The 19,872-nt window shown below is 42.4% G+C and overlaps 1 protein-coding gene across 7 annotated transcripts in view; it reads right to left on the reverse strand.

The window, feature by feature from the left end:
- LOC127582227 (histone-lysine N-methyltransferase EHMT1-like) overlaps positions 1–19,872 on the reverse strand; it is a 193,079-nt gene that overhangs the window by 101,643 nt on the left and 71,564 nt on the right. For all 7 annotated transcript variants that reach the window (XM_052037349.1, XM_052037351.1, XM_052037353.1 and 4 more), the window contains exon 3: positions 16,554–17,170. In XM_052037349.1, coding sequence (XP_051893309.1) covers positions 16,554–17,170 — 617 coding nt within the window. The remainder of the gene's footprint in view (positions 1–16,553; positions 17,171–19,872) is intronic.

Raw genomic sequence — 19,872 nt, forward strand, 5'->3', positions numbered from 1 at the left:
AGGTGAATGCTACGACTGGAAAATTACTTGTTTAATTACATATTTCAATGAGTGGAATGATTTGGTGACTGGCAATTATCCACAATGTGTGCTAGTGGCCTGGAGTTTCTTTTATTCAAACTGAGGGTTTACTTTTCATCTCTTTATCGCATCTGACAAAATGTAGTTTTAGTTATAACTGCATTTTGACAATATAGCGATGACAACCTAGTGATTAGTTTGTACTATGTATTTTCAACTTTATTGTCAAGTTTGTTTCTTACAGGAAACTAAATAATTTGCTTAAAATATCTCCAATGAGACTGCATCATTCATGTAAAAATGCATTGCAAATTATCTTTCATGCAGGCTCAGACAGCCAATAATTTTGGTAAAAATGGCAGACAGTAAAATTTTGGAACAATTGTGAGTGTCCTTTGTAACATCATGATACCATCGACACAAAGCATAATAGTTAAACAACATTAACAGTAATTTAAGACAGTGAAGTAAACACTTTGTTTACTTAAAGCAATTAGGTTTAAATCCAGCTCAGAAAGATAAAGTCAAAGACTTCAGTCAGAAGGCCCTACTTGAACATTCTTAGATTGTTCAGAAATCTACTAGTACCTGGATTGAATTGCATCCCATTCTGACCTCAGAGACCTGCTGTTGACACAGGACATCCAAACAGGAAATATTTTATTGTTGATCATTCTCTTTGTTCATCTTGATAAATACAAACATTTTTTTTCTCTCACATACAAAACACAGAAGCAGAGACACACTGAAAGACCATTTCCACCAACACATAATGTAGTTAATTATAGTGAATCATTTGTAAATTAAACTTTGGCAAATGTATGGTGATAGGATCTCAATACAGCAACATGACACAACCATCACATATAGTAAGCCAGCCACTATCTGCCACTGTTAAGATGGGTAAACCCCTTAACACTCATGTACATTAAAAGTATATACAGGGATAATTAATTCTGCCCTAAGAACTAAAATATTAAAATTTTTCCCACAAAAATTCATCAAAAGAAAAATACTAGAAAATTATCTAATAATGGCAACATCAAGTAATAGCAACAAAAATTATTTTGTGTTATTAATTTTGTAAAGAAATTCCTATTTCCATACACATTGAGTAAAAAAATTACTTTCAATAGTCAGGAGCATTATTGTTAGAACATAGAACAGTACAGCACAATACAGGCCCTTCGGCCCACAATTTTGTGCCGATCTTTAAACCTCGCCTAAGACTATCTAACCCCTTCCTCCCACATATCCCCCTATTTTAAATTCCTCCATATGCTTATCTAGCAATGTCTTGAATTTGACCAATGTACCTGCCTCCACCACCACCCTAGGCAGCATATTCCATGCCCCAACCACTGTCTAGGTTAAAAAACCTTCCTCTGATATCTCCCTTGAACTTCCCACCCATTACTTTAAAGCCATGCCCCCTTGTATTGAGCATTGGTGCCCTGGGAAAGAGGTGCTGTCTACTCTATCTATTCCTCTCAATATTTTGTACACCGCTATCATGTCTCCTCTCATCCTCTTCCTCTCCAAAGAGTAAAGCCCAAGCTCCCTTAGTCTCTCCGCATAATGCATACTCTCCAAACCAGGCAGCATCCTGGTAAATCTCCTCTGCACCCTTTCCAACGCTTCCACATCCTTCCTATAATGAGGTGACCAGAACTGGACACAGTACTCCAAGTGTGGTCTAACCAGAGCTTTATAGAGCTGCATCATTACCTCACGGCTCTTAAACTCAATTCCACAACTTATGAAAGCCAACATCCCATAACCTTTCTTAACTACCTATCCACCTGTGAGGCAACTTTCAGGGATCTGTGGATATGGACCCCCCAGATCCCTCTGCTCCTCCACACTGCCACACTACTTTATATCTCAGTTATGCTGGTGCAGCCAAGTTCAATAAATGGGATCATCAATCTTCATTAAAATGGTAAGTTCAGGTCAGTAGTTTGGTTTCTCACTTTAATTCTTATTGATAATTTAATATAATTTATTTGAGTTGAATCTGCTTTTAAGAGGCTTTATTATAGATGGATTTATGTCTTTTGTTCATTGAAATGTCCTTCTGAAGCTCTGATGGTCAGAGACATTTGGAGACAGTGAATAGGTCTTTCAGCTGTCAGAAGGTCGTTAAGGCAGTCTGTGAGTGGGGCCTTATTTCCCACCTGTAGCCTCATCCCACTCATGGACCCTCCTCATGGAATGACTGCAGCGGGGTATCGGGAGCTGGGTGGCTACAGACAGTGCAACCGTGGGCATCCGTGAGAACTTGAGACGTGGGCTGAATCCAGTGCAATCTGGCTGGATAAAAAAAGAATTTTACACGGAAATATGCTGGACACTGTCAGTATTTAACCCATCAAGCAAATTATCACCATCTCCCCTAGTCCACTTGCCCTCTAACCCTCCTTCTCCTGATGTCTGGACTCAGTAATGACCAACCTGTAAATGTTCATAGACTGCAACGTGAATTACAAAATGAAAGTTGACTCAAACCCCTCACACACACACACAGGAATATTTGCTGGTGGTCTGATGTGCTGGACAATCCAATGATACCTGCAGACACTAACGACTGGGCATGAGAGGAGGTTGCTTCCCACAGTGAGGGACAGTCCTGAAGCCAGACAAATGAAACTAAACACAGTGAGAATGAGTTTGGCCCAGATCATCACTCCATAAGGTGAGCTTTGGGGATGGGCCTCAGCTTCTGTCAAGGAGATTTTGAAATCCATTTGGGTGGTGAATTCCTGTGGATTCTCAGAACGTAAATTGGAATTTCAAGCATTCCTGTCCTGTGCTCCTCCCACAGTGGAAATATATTCAATCTAGTAACATTTTAGAACAGGACTATTAAAAATTGACACTACAATTGATGGAAAATTTGATTTCACAAGTGAGTTACATCAATTAATTTGTGAATGCCTTGATCAAACTTATCTACGATTCATTGCACCAGCCCTGATGAGTCACCAATTGAAATGCCAACCTTGTTTCTCTCTCCACAGATACTACCTGGCGTGCTGAGCATTCCCAACATGTCTTTTTCCTAGGGTACGGGAATCTAAGTCTAGAGGGCACAGGTTTAAGGTGAGATGGGAAAGATTTAAAGAGGATCTGAGGGTCAGCTTTTTCCACACGAAGGGTGGTGGGTATACACTGCAAGAGCAAGTGGTAGAAGCAATTACAAATTAAAGACAATACATGCATAGGGAAGGTTTAGAGGGATATGAGCCACATGCAGGCAAATAGGACTAGCTCAGGTCAGCACGGACGAGTTGGGCTGAAGAGCTTGTTACATACTGTATAACTATTTCCTGTGTGTATTATTTGATGTGGTTTCAAAAAGTCTGTTAAACAGATTATATGTAATTATTTCCCTCTCAGACCAATGCCCCGGAATAGTAAGTGCAGTTTTGGTTGATGCATTATAGGAAGTGTGTGGAGGCTTTGAAGAGGGTGCAAGAAAGTTTCAGCAGGATGCTGTCCGAGTTAGAGGGTGTTAGTTATAAGGAGAGGTTGGACAAAATTAGATTGTTTTCTCTGGGGCAACCTGACAGGAGTATATAAAATTATGAGATGCATAGATAGGGTAGTCTTTTTCCCACAGTGGAAATGTCTAATACTAGAGGGCATAACTTTAAGGGAAGGAAGGGAAGTTTATAGGAGATTTATGAGGCAAGTTTTTTTAAAATATATACACAGTGATAGGTGCCTGGAATACACTGCCAGGTGAAGTGGTGAAAGCAGATATGAGGGCAACATTTAAGAGGCATTTAGACAGATAATATGGACAGGCAGCAAATGAAGCGATATCGACCAGTACAGGCAGATGGGATTAGTTTGGATTGGCATCATGGTTGGCACAGATATTGTGGACTAAATGGCCTTTCCTCTGCTGTATTGTTCTAAGTCATAAAGTCATACAGCATAGAAACTGACTCAACTGGTCCATGTCAACCAAAATTCCCAACTAAGCTAGTCCCATTTGCCCGCAGTTGGCCCATGTCCCTTTACACATTTCCTATCCATGTACCTGTCCAAGTATCTGTTCCCTTTGGAGCCTTTTTACCTTGTCTTACTAAAAATAACAAACTAAAGTTCTTTTTTTAATATTTACTTCACATTCTTGTTATCATTATTAGTGATTGAAACATTCCCAGGATAGTATCAACTTGCATTCATATAGCACCTCTCATTACCTCAGGATGTTCCTAAGCATTTTACAGGCAATACACAACATTTCAAATACAGATGAGATTATAATGTCTGGAAACAGAACAGCCAATACTGCACACAATGAGAAATTTAGGTACTGTCGCAAGAATGATAATTAAACTCCACTGCTCCTTTTGAAAAGTAACACCTTGGAAATGTTTACTGCAACATGTTCTTGTTGCCCAAATTAATTGGGAACAATTAAAATATATACAATTTCTTTATCACTCAGATCTCCCCATACAAGCCCAGTTGAGGGCAAACATACTATTTGAATGCAACTCTTACCCTTACCAAACTCTTGGCAAACATCTAGTTTAAAACAGAAATGGCATGCAATTTGCATACATGCTGTTTTCTCTCTCTAAAGGAAAGCACAAGCTGTTGCTCAGCATCTCCCCAGACATTTGCAAACTGCACAACTCACAAACACTGGACTGCACACAAGTCAAGTTCCACCAGTGATTTATGAAGTTATACTGGGACCTAAACCCTCCTGTGCAAGGCAGCAATTTATTTGCACATCCTCCAACCTCATTGTATTTACTGTGTAATCTTCACCACACTGGGGAAAACCAAAAATGGATTAAATGATTATTTGATACAGGAAGTCCCCAGGTTACGAACGCCCATACTTACGAACCGACCTCCATAAAGCCTATTATTTTAAAAAATTGAGTTACACACAATGGTTCGTACTAACGTTAGTACGGGATGAACTGTAAATATTTACATGTATGGTTTAATGCAATGGTTGTCCATATTCGCATCTGATTGTGAAGAATTTTAATGTTCATTCATAAAGCACTGTAGAAGAATCGATTGCACAGTGATTTACGTTAGATGCTTTCTGAACATCCGACCGTGTCTTAGAACAGAGGCGGCGAACACTGGATCCAGACATTATGTAATCGTTTTATTTTTGAGGAACATTGTCAAACCACCGGTGTACTGTTTGATATTTTGTCAGCATTGGACTCACTTAACGAAAGATTTCTGCCCGAGTACAGAAGGAAGCACCGGGCCGGAGGGTGAGGAGAGGGGGCGCAGGCTTCAGTCCGCTCTTTCCACAGTGCGCTCTACTTAGATATCATGGAAGTTGCTGCTCAGCTTTCCCCAGCCCAGAGATTTCTTTATGGTGCAAGCTCACTGGCCAGCAATCAACGTTGTGTTGTTACCATAAAGATATCACCTAGCACATTAACATGTGAAGCAGATGCTCCCAGTCCCCAGTAATGGCCCACATTCAATGCTGAATGATTGCACTGCTTGACACGGCCTGTCCGGCACCAGCCCTCACAAGTAGCCTCCCTATACTGAACTATAAAGCAATTCATCCTGGGGAGAACACCCGTGGAGGACAAGGATTCATGCCAGGTACTTCCAGGTAAAGAAATGCTAATAACTGCTCCGCATTCGGTTAACATCACCCGCGACCCACTGAACCTTAACTTCCTGCATCCCGCACGGAATAAAAAAAGAAACGTAACGAAAACAGTCGAAATGGGTCCGTTCAACTTGAACAAATAACAATTATAAATACTGGACTGACTTACATGCTGTTCCGACTTGCATACAAATTCAACTTACGAACAGACTCAAAAACGGAACTCGTTCGTAATCCGGGGACTTCCTGTATTCACTTACATTCTGTTCGTAAATACTGTCCCTGAGTTATCAGTTGATTGCCAATTCACCATACCACTGACAATCTGATGAATGTGATGATCAGCTCCATCATGGGCACAACCATCCCAGCCACTGAGGACATCTTCAAGAGGTGGTATCCATCATTAAGGACCCTCACCATCCAAGACATGCCCTCTTCGCAGTACCACCATCGGGGAGGACGTACAGGACCCTGAAGACCCACACTAAACGCTTTAGGAACAGCTTCTTCTCCTCTGCCATCAGATTTCTAAATGGTCCATGAACACTACCTCATTATTCCTCTTTTGCACTTTGTTTTTATAACTTATAGTAATTTTAATGTCTTGCACTAAACTGCTGTCGCAAAGCAAGAAATTTCATGACATATGTCAGTGATAATAAACCTGATTCTGATTCTAAAATCTGTGTCTTTCCACACCATGCCATTAAGTTTCATGTAAATTCAGAAACGACATTTCATCTTTGCACTTGGCATCTTTACAACTTTCTTGCCCACAGCAATGACTTCAGACCTTCACTGCAGCTCTCATTTTATTTCTGGCAGAGAATGATGTGTGTTTGTGTTTTAGAAGATCACAGAGAGGATATTGAAGCGAGGCAAGAGAAGGAATGCCAGGAGTGATTTCCAATACTATTACAGAATGAATGAACAGGCTGGGTTTAAAATTTAAAATTTTATTTACAGCACGGTAACAGGCCCTACCGGCCCAACCATTCCTCGCCGCCCATTGTGGGAGGAAACCGGAGCACCCGGAGGAAACCCACGCAGACATGGGGAGAACGTACAAACTCCTTACAGACAGCGACAGGAATTGAACCTTGATCGCTGGCGCTGTAATAGTGTCACGCTAACCACTACACTATTGTACCATTTTTTCTGGAAAAATGGAAAACTGAAGAATGACCAAGTCTTACATCACACTTCACTGAATTATTGCAACATGGAAGGAGGCCAGTTGTCCCTTCAAATTCACTCTAGATTCACGCAGGAACAATCCAATTAGAATCTTTTCCCTGCCATGTCCTTTCTGCACAACTCTGCAAATCCTCTCCTTTCAGGATACTCACCCAGCTCAACCTTGGAATATGGCAGTTGAGTCAATTTCCATTATGACCTCTGGCCATGTATTCCAGACCCAAATGGTGTAAATTTCTCCTCCTGTTGGTTTTGGTTCTTTTGCCCTCCACCTTCATTCTATGTCGCCTAGTTCTTGACCACTCTTCCAATGGAACAGTTTCTCTTTTTCTACACCTCCAAAACTTCAAATACCTCTTTCAGATCCTTTTGCAATCTCCCCTGTGCCAAGGAGAAAATCCCCAGCTCCTCCAGTCTATCCATGTAACTGGTTAAAAATGTGTATGGGATCCTGGGCTTCATAGATGGGCAGAATACAAAAGTAAGGAGATCATGATGAACCTTTGTGAAATGCACAAAGGATGCACATCACTGGCATCACTTTAGAAATGCTCTTCTGCACCCTTTCTAAAGCCTCTACTTTTTCTCTGAAATGTTACACCCCAAATTGGATAAAACAACAGGAGGGACCACAGATGCTAGACATCTCTGAAATGTCAAAACTCAGAAATACTGAAACCAGAAATGTCTGTAATTCCTTTCTCTCCACAGATGCTGCTTGACCTGCTGAGTTCCTCCAATAGTTTGTTTGTTGGATAAAACGCCAATTACTGTCAAACCAATGTTTCATAAAGGTTCATCGTGACCTCCTTATTTTTGTACTCGATGTCTCCATTTATTAAGCCCAGGATCCCGTACACATTTTTTAAATTAAATAACCAGTTTCTCAGCCTGGCCACTTTCAATGAACCCCAGATTTCACTGCTCATGTACCCTTTTTAATGAAGATTTACAAAAGGGCACTTGTTGGGAGACCACATTACAGGAAGGATGTGATCAGAGATAATATTTACAAGTGCATCTCCAAGACTGATAAGTTTAGTTATGGAATTCTTTGCTTCACAACAAAGACAGCAGAGGAAAAGATTTAACTGTGATGCATGAAATTATGAGAGTGTAATAAAAAGAGCGTAGGTTTAGGATAATGGGCAAGGCTGGGAAAATAATTTTTCACTTAAAAGGGTGAGCACTGTGTACTATAAGCTAGATGGTTACACACCAAGAGATGGTAGCTCTTTCTCAACTGACACAGACATTAGAGACCAAACACCCTCCTTCTTAATTGCTAATTCCTATGAATCTCTACTGACATGATCTGCACCTCCACCGTCATCTCGTTCTTGGTCCTTCCACCAAGGGCCTCATCATCTGTTACTGCTTCCCCTTCTACCCATATCATTTGATGATTTAATCTCTCCTCATTTCACGTCTCCTGCTAAACTCAAAATCCCCATGTAATCAACTGTTTTCCAACTAATTTCAAAGGCAGATCTATTTCTCATTTCTGTTTCTCCTTCCATTATTCCTTGAATCAATCATTTTAAGTTGTTCGTGAGTAGTACAACCTCATCACGAAGGAGGCTAAAGAAGTCCTTAAGTGTTAACTGGTTTCTCTTTCCATCAACTAGCCTTATCAGCTGTCTATTTCAAGCTTTTTCTTTGCAGATTCACAGCACTGCAACAGATCAGCAGTCTTTCTTCCGTTGAAGGGCAACCATAAAGGGCTTGTATGACAAATCAGAACTTGTGAACTAGCTAAATTGCTATATGTAACCACATAAATTGGTCTTGTGGGATTGGTGCTCATCAACTTCTCAACTGTTGGTCCAGCACCATAACTACCATGCTTCCTACAGATCTCTTTTGATGAGGTGAGGAGAGATTAAATTATGAAAAATGATATACAGTTATTTCCAGAGTAGGACAGCATATAAGAAATTAGTATCCTTGATACCGTCTGTCACAGAAAGTGAAACCAGCTTTTTTTAAAAAAAATATAAAGATCATATGCAATAAATGTGAGGTGAAGTTGCTATATTTCAGTCTTATAATTTTCAGTGTTTAAAATGCAAGCATTAAGTTACTTTCTGGTGCCAACTTGGGTTTTATTAATTGGAAAAGTCAGAACATTATACAAAAATGAATGGAATAGTCAAAATTTTAAACATGTTTCATATCAAAAAAAAGTAAAATAAAGACACATTGACAACTAATTGTTCATTTTTCTGAAGTAATCTGGAGATAGTGACTTTCTGTCTAATGAAAGTGAGTGCCCAAAAAGAACCAAGAAACAGGTGGAATTTCCACTGGCTAAGTAATATCCCCAAGTTTCTTTGGCTGTCAAACCTGTCAAAGGTTTTGAATATTTCTGAAATCCATAACATTCAGAAACATTCAAAGATATTTATAAACTAATCAAAATAAATGAAACTATTGAAAATGTTAAAAGTAAAAATTTAAACTCAAAAACAATTAAAATGTTTAACCAATCTTAATTAACTATATAAAAATATAAATTAACTAATACTTACATGTTTCTCAAACCTCTTCCTTTCCATATTAATTCATGTCCCCACTGTTCCTCCACCAGTTCCTCTCTGGCACAGGTTCAACAGGCAAACTGCCCAGTACGAGTGCATGGGAAATGTAGCGAGCTCATGCCCCACTGCTGGATTCCAATGATAGAGCACAACTGGCAACATCCTAGGGAACAGTGGCTAGTAATTTCAGGACATCCACTTCTCGTGTGGGAATCCTGAATACTGGTAGTTAAGAGAAATGCTAGCAGCTTGGTGTAGAACTGCCAGCATTTCCAAGAGTTGTGCCCCCTGTGGTTATTCCCCTCTCAAACAGGCATACCATTTTGGATACTGTGAGGAGGGATGGCCTCTCAGAAGAAAGCAGCAACAGACGTCATGTTTGTGGCACCACAGTTGGCACAATGCTTCATAGCAGATAATGGAAAAGTCTAAGCAAGCAGTAAGTGGTGGTGGTTTTGTGAGTGGGTGGAACAAGCAGGCACTTGTGGCCCAGAGCGAAACTCCATAATTGTCTATTGCCTCCCTGGTGCTAGGGTCAGGAATATCTTGTAATGGGTCCATAACTTTTTAAAGACGGAGGAAGAACAGCCAAAGGTCGTAGAAGATGATGGTACTAAGGGCACAGGTAGAAAGAGCAATGTGGCCCTGCCAAGCGAATTCAGGAAGTTTAGACAGAAGGTTAAAAAACAGGGATCTAGGGTCGTAATCTGATGATTACTTCATATCAAGTGCTAGTGAAGGAAGAAATAGAAGAATTGGATGAATACCTGGCTAAAGAACTGGTGCAGGAAGGAGGGCCTTGGATACCTAGGTCATTGGAATTTCTTCTGGGGTAGGGGAGCCCTGCAAAAGGCCATGTTGCATGTAAATTGAAGGGGACTGACTTCCTAACAGGGAGATTTGCTCACACCACTCAGGAGGATTTAAATTAATTTGGCCGGGGGTCGAGAGGCATAGCGGCAATGTAGCAGATAAGGAGAAAAATGTAAAGGATAAAAATGTAGAGGAAAATATATTAATGATTTGGATGAGAATATGGTTGGCATGATTAGTAGGTTTGCAGATGACACCAAAATTTATGGTGTAGTGGACAGTGAAGAAGGTTGTCTAAGGTTACAACAGGATATTGATCAACTGGGAAAGTAGGCAAAGGAATGGCAGATGGAATTTAACTCAGACAATTATAAAATGATGTACTTTGGGAAGTTAAATCAGGCCAAGACAGACAGTGAATGGCAGGGCTCTGGGGACAGTTGCAGATCAGACACCTCAGGATACAAAGTACATTGTTCCCTGAAAGTGGCAAAGTGGTGAATGGCATGTTTGCCTTCATTGAGTACAAATGTTGGGACGTCATGTTATACATAAATGAAACATTAGTTAGACCGTGTGCAGTTCTACTCACCATTCTACAGGAAGCATGTGATTAAACTAGACAGGGTGCAGAAAAGGTCGAGAATATTGCTAGGACTGGAGGGCTCGAGTTAGGATACATTGGATAGTCTGGGACTGTTTTTACCTGGAGCAAAGGAAGCTGAGGGGTCACCTCATAGGAGGTTATAAAATTATGAGGGGCATAGATCAGATAGATAGTCACAGTTTTTTTTCCTCAGGGTAAAGGAGTCTAAAATTAGACAGCATACCTTAAATATGAGAGGGGCAAGATTTTGCACCCAGAGGGTGGTGGCTATATGGAACGATCTTCCAGAGGAGGTGGTAGAGCTGAGCACAATTACAATGTTTAAAAAGTACATTTGGACAGTTTGATGGATAGTAAAGATTCAGAGGGATATGGACCAAACAAAGGCAAATGGAATTAGTTTATATAAACATGTTAGTCAGCACTTATGAATTGGGCCAAAGGGCTTTCTCCATGCTATTTAACTCTATGAATCTCAATGAAATCTTGATAAATTGTAAATTATAAGTATAGAGGGCAGAGCAAACAGAGGCAGGTTAGGAAACATGCAGTTGAGCCTGCCAGTCCTCGTGTGTTTCCTTTAATGCAAAGAACCTCACAGGGAAGTCAGAGCTTAGAGCATGGATCAGCACTTGGAATTATTATGTTATTACAACTACAGAAATGAGGATGAGGGAAGGGCAGGATTGGCAGCTTAATGTTCCGTTGTACACAAGTCTCAGACATGACATGGAAGTCACTCTACTGATTAAGGACAGCAGCACTTAGAAAAGATATCCTGGATGGTTTGCCCAATGAGGCCATATGAGTAAAATTTAGTAAGAGAAGGTGATCACTTTACTGGGGTTATATTAGGTGCCTCCCAATAGTCAGCGGGAATTAGAGGAACAGACATGTAAGCAAATTGCAGAACAATGCAAGAGCAAAAGAGTTATAGTAGTCGGTGATTTTAACTTTCCTAATATTCACCAGGATAGTGAATATTCGGAAGGGGCTTAGATTTGTTAAGTGCATCCAAGTAATTTTTTTTTGTGACTATATGTACAGTCCTACAAGAGATGGGGCATCTTAGTAATTGAATCGGCAAATCAGTGGCAAGTACTTTAGGAACAGTGACCACAATTCTGCAAGTTTCAAGCTAGGTATGGGAAGGGATAAGGTTGGTCCTCAAGTTAGGATCCTAAATTTGGGAAAGGCTGATTTCAATAGCAGAGAGGGGACCTGACAGAAGTAGATTAGGAGAAGATGCTTGTGGATAAAACATCTGACAAGTGCGCGTATTTTAAAAGAGAGTTAGTAAATATTCAAAGACAGCATATTCCAGTGAGGGTGAAATGAAAAGATGGTAAGCTTAGGGAACCTTAGATAGAACATAGAACATTACAGCACAGTACAGGCCCTTCTGCCCACAATGTTGTGCCGACATTTTATCCTGCCTTAAGATCTATCTAACCCTTCCCTCTCACATAGGCACATGAAGGATAGAAAAATGGAGGGCTATCTAAGAGTCTCTTAAATGTCCCTAATGTATCTGCCTCCACCACCTCTGTTGCCACTGCGTTCCACACACCCACCACTCTCTGTGAAAAAATAAAACTTACCTCCGATATCCCCCCTATACCTTTCTCCAATCACCTTAAAATTATGCTCTTTCATATTAGCCATTTTTTCCCTGGGATAAAGGCTCTGACTGTCCACCTGATCTATGCCCGTTACCATCTTGTACACCTCTATCAAGTCACCTCTCAGCTTCCTTCGCTCCAATGAGAACAGCCCTAGCTCACTCAACCTATCCTCGTAAGACATGCTCTCCAATCCAGGCAGCATCTTGGTAAATCTCCTCTGCACCCTCTCTAAAGCTTCCACATCCTTCCTATAATGAAGCAACCAGAACTGAACACAATACTCCAAGTGTGGTCGAACCAGTTTCATAGAACTGCAACATTACCTCACGGCCCTTGAACTCAATACCCCAACTAATGAAGGCCAACACTCCATACGCCTTCTTAACAGCCCATCGACCTGCGCAGCAACCTTGAAGGATCGATGGATGTGGACCCCAAGATCCCTCTGTTCCTCCACACTGCTAAGAGTCCTGCCATTAACCTTGTATTCTGCCTTCAAATTCGATCTTCCAAAGTGCATCACTTTGCACTTTTCCAGGTTGAACTCCATCTGCCACTTCTCAGCCCAGCTCTGCATCCTATCAATGTCCTGTTGTAATCTACAGCAACCTTCTACACTATCCACAACACCACCAACCTTCGTGTCATCTGCAGACTTACTAACCCACCCTTCCACATCCTCATCCACGTCATTTATATAAAAAAAATCACAAAGAGCAGAGGTTCCAGAACAGATCCCTGCAGAACACCACTGGTCACTAACCTCAAGTCAGAATACGCTCCATCTACTACCAACCTCTGTCTTCTATGGGCGAGCCAATTCGGAATCCACACAGGCAAGTTTCCCTGGATCCCATGCCTCCTGACTTTCTGAATGAGCCTTCTATGAGGAACCTTACCAAATGCCTTACTAAAATCCATGTACACCACATCCACTACTCGACCTTCATCAATATGCTTTGTCACATCCTCAAAGAATTCAGTCAGGCTCATGAGGCACAATCTGCCCCTCACAAAGCCATGCTGACTGTCCCTAATCAGGCTATGCTTCTCCAAATGCCAATAAATCCAGTCTCTAAAAATCTTCTCCAGTAATTTGCCCAACACTGAAGTAAGACTCACTGGTCTGTAGGTCCCAGGGTTATCCCTACTCACTTTCTTAAATAAAGGAACAACATTTACCAACCTCCAATCATCTGGCACTACTCCTGTGGCTAGTGAGGATGCAAAGATGATCAAAGGCTCAGCAATCTCTTCCCTCTCTTCCCGTAATAACCTTGGATATACCTCGTCCAGCCCCGGTGACTTATCTATCCTAAATTATTTTGTTAAAGAAGTTCCAGCACATTCTCTTTCCTCACGTCAACATGCCCCAGCGTATCAGCCTGGTGTACACCATCCTCACAAACGTCAAGGTCTCTCTCATTGGTGAAGACTGAATCAAAGTATTCATTGAGGACCTCCCCTATGTCTTCCAACTCCAGGCACATTTCGTCTTTTATCCCTGACTGGTCCTAGGGTTTTCCTTAATCCTAGTCACCAAGGCCTTCTCATGCCCCCTTCTATCTCTTTTAAATCCACTCTTAAGCTCCCTCCTGGCTACCCTGTAACTCTCCAGAGCCCCATCTGATGACAAAGGATATTGAAGATTTGATCAGGAAAAAGGAAGCACATGCAACTTCAATCGTGTAAGAGAGGACTTCGGAAATTAGGAGGGCCTACTCCTGCTCCCATATTCTTGTGTGGGAGGGGTACATGGATAATCTGGTGTAGGTCATTAAGGAACAGGAATTGTTAGATGTCACAGGATGCATAAGTGTTGATAAACCTGAGACAGGATGACATCTGTCCCAGGCTGCTATGGAAAGCAAAGGAGATTGATGAGGACCTGACAGAGAATTTTGCATCATCATTAGCCACAAGTAAGGTGCCAGAAGACTGAAGGACAGCTAATGCTGTGCTATTATTTAATAAGGGCAGCAGGGTTAAGCCAGGTGTCTACAGGCCAGTGAGCCTTGCATCAGGGGAAGGCAAATTATTGGAGGGGTAGAATTAATGTTCACTTGGAAAGGCAGAGGCTGATCAGGGGTAGTCAGCACAGCTTTGTGCAGGGAAATCCTGCCTCACTAATTTGATAGATACTTTTGAGGTGGTAACTAAGAAGATGGATGAAGGCAGAGCAGTTACTGTTGTCTACATAGACTTTAGTAAGGCAGTTAACAATTTCCCACATGATAGGCTGGTCCAGAAGGTTAAGGCATGTTTTATCCAAGGAGGGCTAGCTCAATAGGTCCAAAATTAGCTTAGTGATAAGAAGCAGAGGGTAATAGTGGAAGGGTGCCTTTCTTTTTGGAATTCTGTGACCAGTGGGATTCTGCAGGGATCAGTGCTATTTGTAATGTATATTAACAATTTAGATGTGAAAGCAGAACGTGTGATAAATAAGTCTGTGGTTGACACAAAAGTTGTGGATAGCAATGAAGGTTGAAGACTACAGCAAGATACAGATTAGGCAGAAGATTGATGTAACAAAGCTTAGTACGGCAACTGCTCTGCCAAACACTGCAAGAAATTGGACAGAGCTGTGTCCACAACTCCCTGCACTCAAAAACCAGCCTCCCCTCCATGGACTCTGTTTACGCTTCCCACTGCAGCCAACATTATCAAAGACCCCACCCAACCTGGACATTCTTCTTTCTCCTTCCATTGGGCAGAAGAGACAAAAGCTTGAAAACACACAGCAACAGGCTCAAGGTCAGCTTCTATCTACCTCACAATCTACCTCATCATGGCCCTTGCACCTTATTGTCTACCTGCACTGCACTTTCTCTAACTGTAATTGTAGCATTATATTCTGTTATTGTTTTTCCTTTGTACTACCTCAATGTCCTCATGTTTTGAAATGATCCATATGGATGGCTTGAAAAACAAAGTTTTTCCATTGTATCTTGGTACACGTAACTATAATAAACCAATTCCAATTTCTGCAGTGTTGGCAGATGGAAATTAATCCAGTCAACAGCAAAGATATGCACTTTGGGAAGTCAGATAGGGGTAGGACATGTAAGTAAATGGTTGGGCACTCAGAAATGTTGATGAATAGAGGGACTGAGGAGCTTGAGTCCACAGTTCCCTAGAAGTGGCAACATAGGTTGGTTAAGATAGCATACGGCATGCTTGACTTCATAGGTCAGATCATAGAATATAAAGGTTGTGATGTTATGTTGCAACCTTACAAAACACTGGTTAGGCTGCACTTGGAGTACTGTGTGCAGTTCTGGTCACCAGACTATTTGATGTGATTGCACTGGAGAGAGTACAGAGGAGACTCACCAGAATGTTGCCTGGATTGGAGGACCTTAGTTATGGGAAGGGATTGGATAGGCTGCCTTTGTTTACCCTGGAGTGAAGGAGGCCAAGGGGTGACTGGCATAGATAGGGTAGGAAGCCAGAATATTTTTTTTCCTTCGTAGGGGTATCATGAACAAGGCTTAAGGCGAGAGGAAGGAGTTTTAAAGGGGATCAGAGGTTGTTTTATTTTCCCCAGAGAGTGGTTGATATCCGGAACGTGCTGTCAGAGGAGATGGTGGAATCAGACACAATCACTATGTTTAAGAGACATTAGACATGTACTTAAATGGGCAAGGCATAGAAAGACAAGGTTCGAATGTGTGCAAATGGGATGGGATTAGTGGGCAAAAAGTTTGGTTATGGGTGTGGTAGGCCAAAGGACCTGATTCTGTTTAGTACCACTCTATGACTCGAAGCATCTCAAATGTGCTCAATTTTTGTTAACATTATTTATCTACATAACCCATCAACATGATTTAGAACTGCTCCACACACCAACTATTGACATCTGATTTACGTTACAAGAGAATTTATGGAGGTTCACAGTCTGAGTTTAGAAGTTACTAAAATGATATCAAGGTGCATCTTATTGAAGATTCTGCGGCTTCAGACAATGTATATGCAAAATGCATATGTCAAATTTTTCCATAAGTAAACAATTCTTTCATTATTACATTTGTTAATCCTGAGTAATTTAAGCAGCCCATTCCAACTTTGAGATAATTTGTGCAAAAAAATTATAATCGCTACCAATGACTTTTGGAGATTAAGCTTCTTACCTGATTTGAGTTGAATTTAGGCAGAGTCTTCCTTGCTCTATGAACCTTGACCTCAATATTGAGGCCTTGTGAGAGTTTTTTAGCCTGAGATGTGTTTTCTTCGAGGTTTTCTTCTCCTGATTTGGCTGATGCCAGAGTAAGCGGTTTCATGGCTTGATTTTGCAGAACTTCAGCAGCTAACGCTGTACTCAAGTTTTTTACTTTGTTAATTCCCCCAGCCTTGCTGGGAGATGAAGGAAATGTTTTGGCAGCATGTCCAATTAAGGGAGGTGTCCCAGTCTGTACCTGCGATAAGGGTTTACTATTTAACACAAATCCATTACTTCCGGTCACAGATGCTAGTGTCAAATCATCTGAATTCATATGATTACTTGCTTTAACTGTCTTGTTGTCTTCTCCTAATATCCCATTTTCATTTATCTGTTTCAGTTCATTTAAATCCTGCAATGCTGTTTTCACAGTGTCCTGAGTGTTTTTAATTGACTTTTGATGATTCATTGTTGAAGATGTTTCTTCACTCTCTCCACAAGAACCATTGGTTTCACCATCTGCAAACATCTCACAAGTTTCCAGTGGCGCCTCTGTGACACTCAAATTAGCAGCTGCGAGGTCACTTCCTGTAGAAAAGGTCACAACAGCTTCATTATTTCCCAGCCACACAAAAATAGTAAATGAAAATTCAAAGGAAAAGGAAATCTGACATTAAAAAATCTGAATACATTCAGGTCAGGCAGCATCTGTGGAAAGAGAAACAGTTAATATTTCAGGTCTGGGACCCTTCGTCAGAACAAAAAAAAATACACTGACAAGCTGAATTAAGGATTGTAGGCCACAAATACAGATGTTTGAAAGCAGAGTATAAAATTATTTTGGTAACTTGCAAGAAAAAATAAAGCTAACAAATGGAATTTTACAACTTTTTTTGTTTGCACTGATACTTTTAAATTTTGACCTAGCAGGAAGATAGCAAATTTTCTGGAAATATTCATTTGCTGAATACCCCTTGATCTTCTAATAGAAATCTGCATTAGTTTAATCTCTTCAGAAATAATAAAATACACTTAGTGTGGCTTGGGGATGCACTAAGCCTTAGCATAACAAGATATTATGCAATCAGTCGTGCACATGCATGGAAACCACTTTATCAAAGACATGCAACCAAGAATTTTTTTTAAAAACACAAAACAAGCTTGCGAGAGGGGAGGAAGAAGGAGGGGAGGAGGGAGGAGGGAAGGGGACAGTAAATAGAGGATAATGCTGATAGATTGCGAGAAGGAAAGGTGGGAGTCTGCAGTGGAAGATAAATGGTAACCTAGACTAGTTGGACTGAATAGTCCATTTCTCTGCCACCGTATCTCCAAACTTAAGTTTGTTACAAGTCACAATGACTTTGGGAATGTACCAAGGATATTTTGTAGCGGCTGCTACCGCGATGCGAGAATAAAGACATGAATCTGCAAGCTGTGGAACAAGACTGATTTATTTACCCGCCTTGCGCGGACCTTTTAAGCCGCGTGGCTCCCCCCTTCCGAAAACGGATATGACATACGTGCTATGTCATCGAAATCTTTTCGCGCGCACGGGTTCTCCCCCGTCACTCAGAGAAGACGAAGGCCCAGCGCCATCTTGGGCCCCGCCGCTCCGCACCCCAACCGCTGAACCGGTTCACCTGCGCGGATGATGAGTCGCCACACAACCCTCCACCACCCCCCCCAGAACCAGCGATACTGTCCCCAAAGTTCGCAAGCTGTGCTAGCTGTTGCTTAGGTGGTCAGCCTCTGCGTCGCAGTGTTGGGACCTCGACCAGTTGTTGAAGGTCTAAATGGGCCGGCTTGAGGCGGTCCATCGTGGAGACTTCTTCCTTGCCCCCAGTGTCCAAAATAAAGGTGGACCCATTATGTCTGGCGACCCGGAACGGCCCCTTGTATGGTCATTGCAACGGTGCCTGGGGCGAGCCCCTGCGAACGAAAACGAACTTACAGTGTCGTAGTACCTTGGGCTCACAGCATGGGGACTGACCATGTCGTGAAGTGCGAATCAGTGCCAAGTTGCCGAGCCTCTCGCACACTTTCCAGGACTGCCGCGGGTTGTTCCTCTTGCCCCCTAAGGGCGGGTATGAACTCCCCTGGGACGACCAGGGGTGCACCATACACAAGTTCAGCTGACAAAGCATGGAGCTCTTCCTTGGGGGCAGTGCGTATGCCGAGCAGGACCCAAAGAAGTTCGTCGACCCAGTTAGGACCTTTCAGGCGGGCCATCAGGGCTGATTTCAGATGGCGGTGGAAACGTTCTACCAACCCGTTTGACTGAGGGTGGTAGGCCATGGTGGTGTGCAGCTGCGTTCCTAGCATGTTCACTAATGCAGACCAGAGGCTGGAGGTAAACTGGGCGCCTCTGTCTGAAGTGATGTGGGCCGGAACACCAAAGCGCGAGATCCAAGTTGTGAGCAGTGCCCGGGCGCAGAAATCGGTCGTGATGTCTGAGAGAGGGGTTGCCTCTGGCCACCTCGTGAATCGGTCCACGATGGTAAGGAGGTACCGCACTCCTCTTGAAACTGGCAGGGGACCAACGAGGTCGACGTGAATGTGGTCAAATCTTCTACGGGTAGGCTCGAACTGCTGAGGCGCAACCTTGGTGTGTCGTTGGATTTTTGATGTCTGGCAGTGCGGACAAGTCTTGGCCCACTCACTGACCTGTTTGCGCAGGCCGTGCCAGACAAACTTGCTGGCAACTAGTCGGACAGTCGATCTGATGGACGGGTGTGCAAACCCGTGTACCGAGTCGAAAATGCGTTTCCGCCAGGCTGCAGGAACTATAGGGCGGGGCTGACCGGTTGTGACGTCGCACAGGAGGATCTGCTGTCCTGGGCCAACTATGAAAGCTTGGAGCTGCAAGCCTGAGACCGCGGTTCTGTAGCTGGGCAGCTCGTCGTCGGCTTGCTGTGCGTCAGCCAGGGCCGCGTAGTCTACACCCAGGGACAGGCTGTGGATGGTTGGTCTGGAGAGCATGTCAGCAATGACATTGTCCTTTCCGGAGACATGTTGGATATCCGTTGTGAACTCTGAAATGTAGGACAAATGTCGCTGCTGGCGGGCTGACCAGGGATCGGAGACCTTAGAGAAGGCGAAAGACAATGGCTTGTGGTCAGTGAACGCGGTGAAAGGCCTGCCTTCTAAAAAGTACCGGAAATGCCGGATTGCCAGGTACAGCACTAGTAGTTCTCGATCAAAAGCGCTATATTTGAGTTCAGGTGGCCTAAGGTGCCTGCTGAAAAACGCCATGGGTTGCCAACAGCCTTCGACTAGTTGTTCCAGTACCC

The sequence above is a fragment of the Pristis pectinata genome, chromosome 23 (genome assembly GCF_009764475.1).
Source record: "Pristis pectinata isolate sPriPec2 chromosome 23, sPriPec2.1.pri, whole genome shotgun sequence".
Lineage (NCBI taxonomy): Eukaryota > Metazoa > Chordata > Chondrichthyes > Rhinopristiformes > Pristidae > Pristis > Pristis pectinata.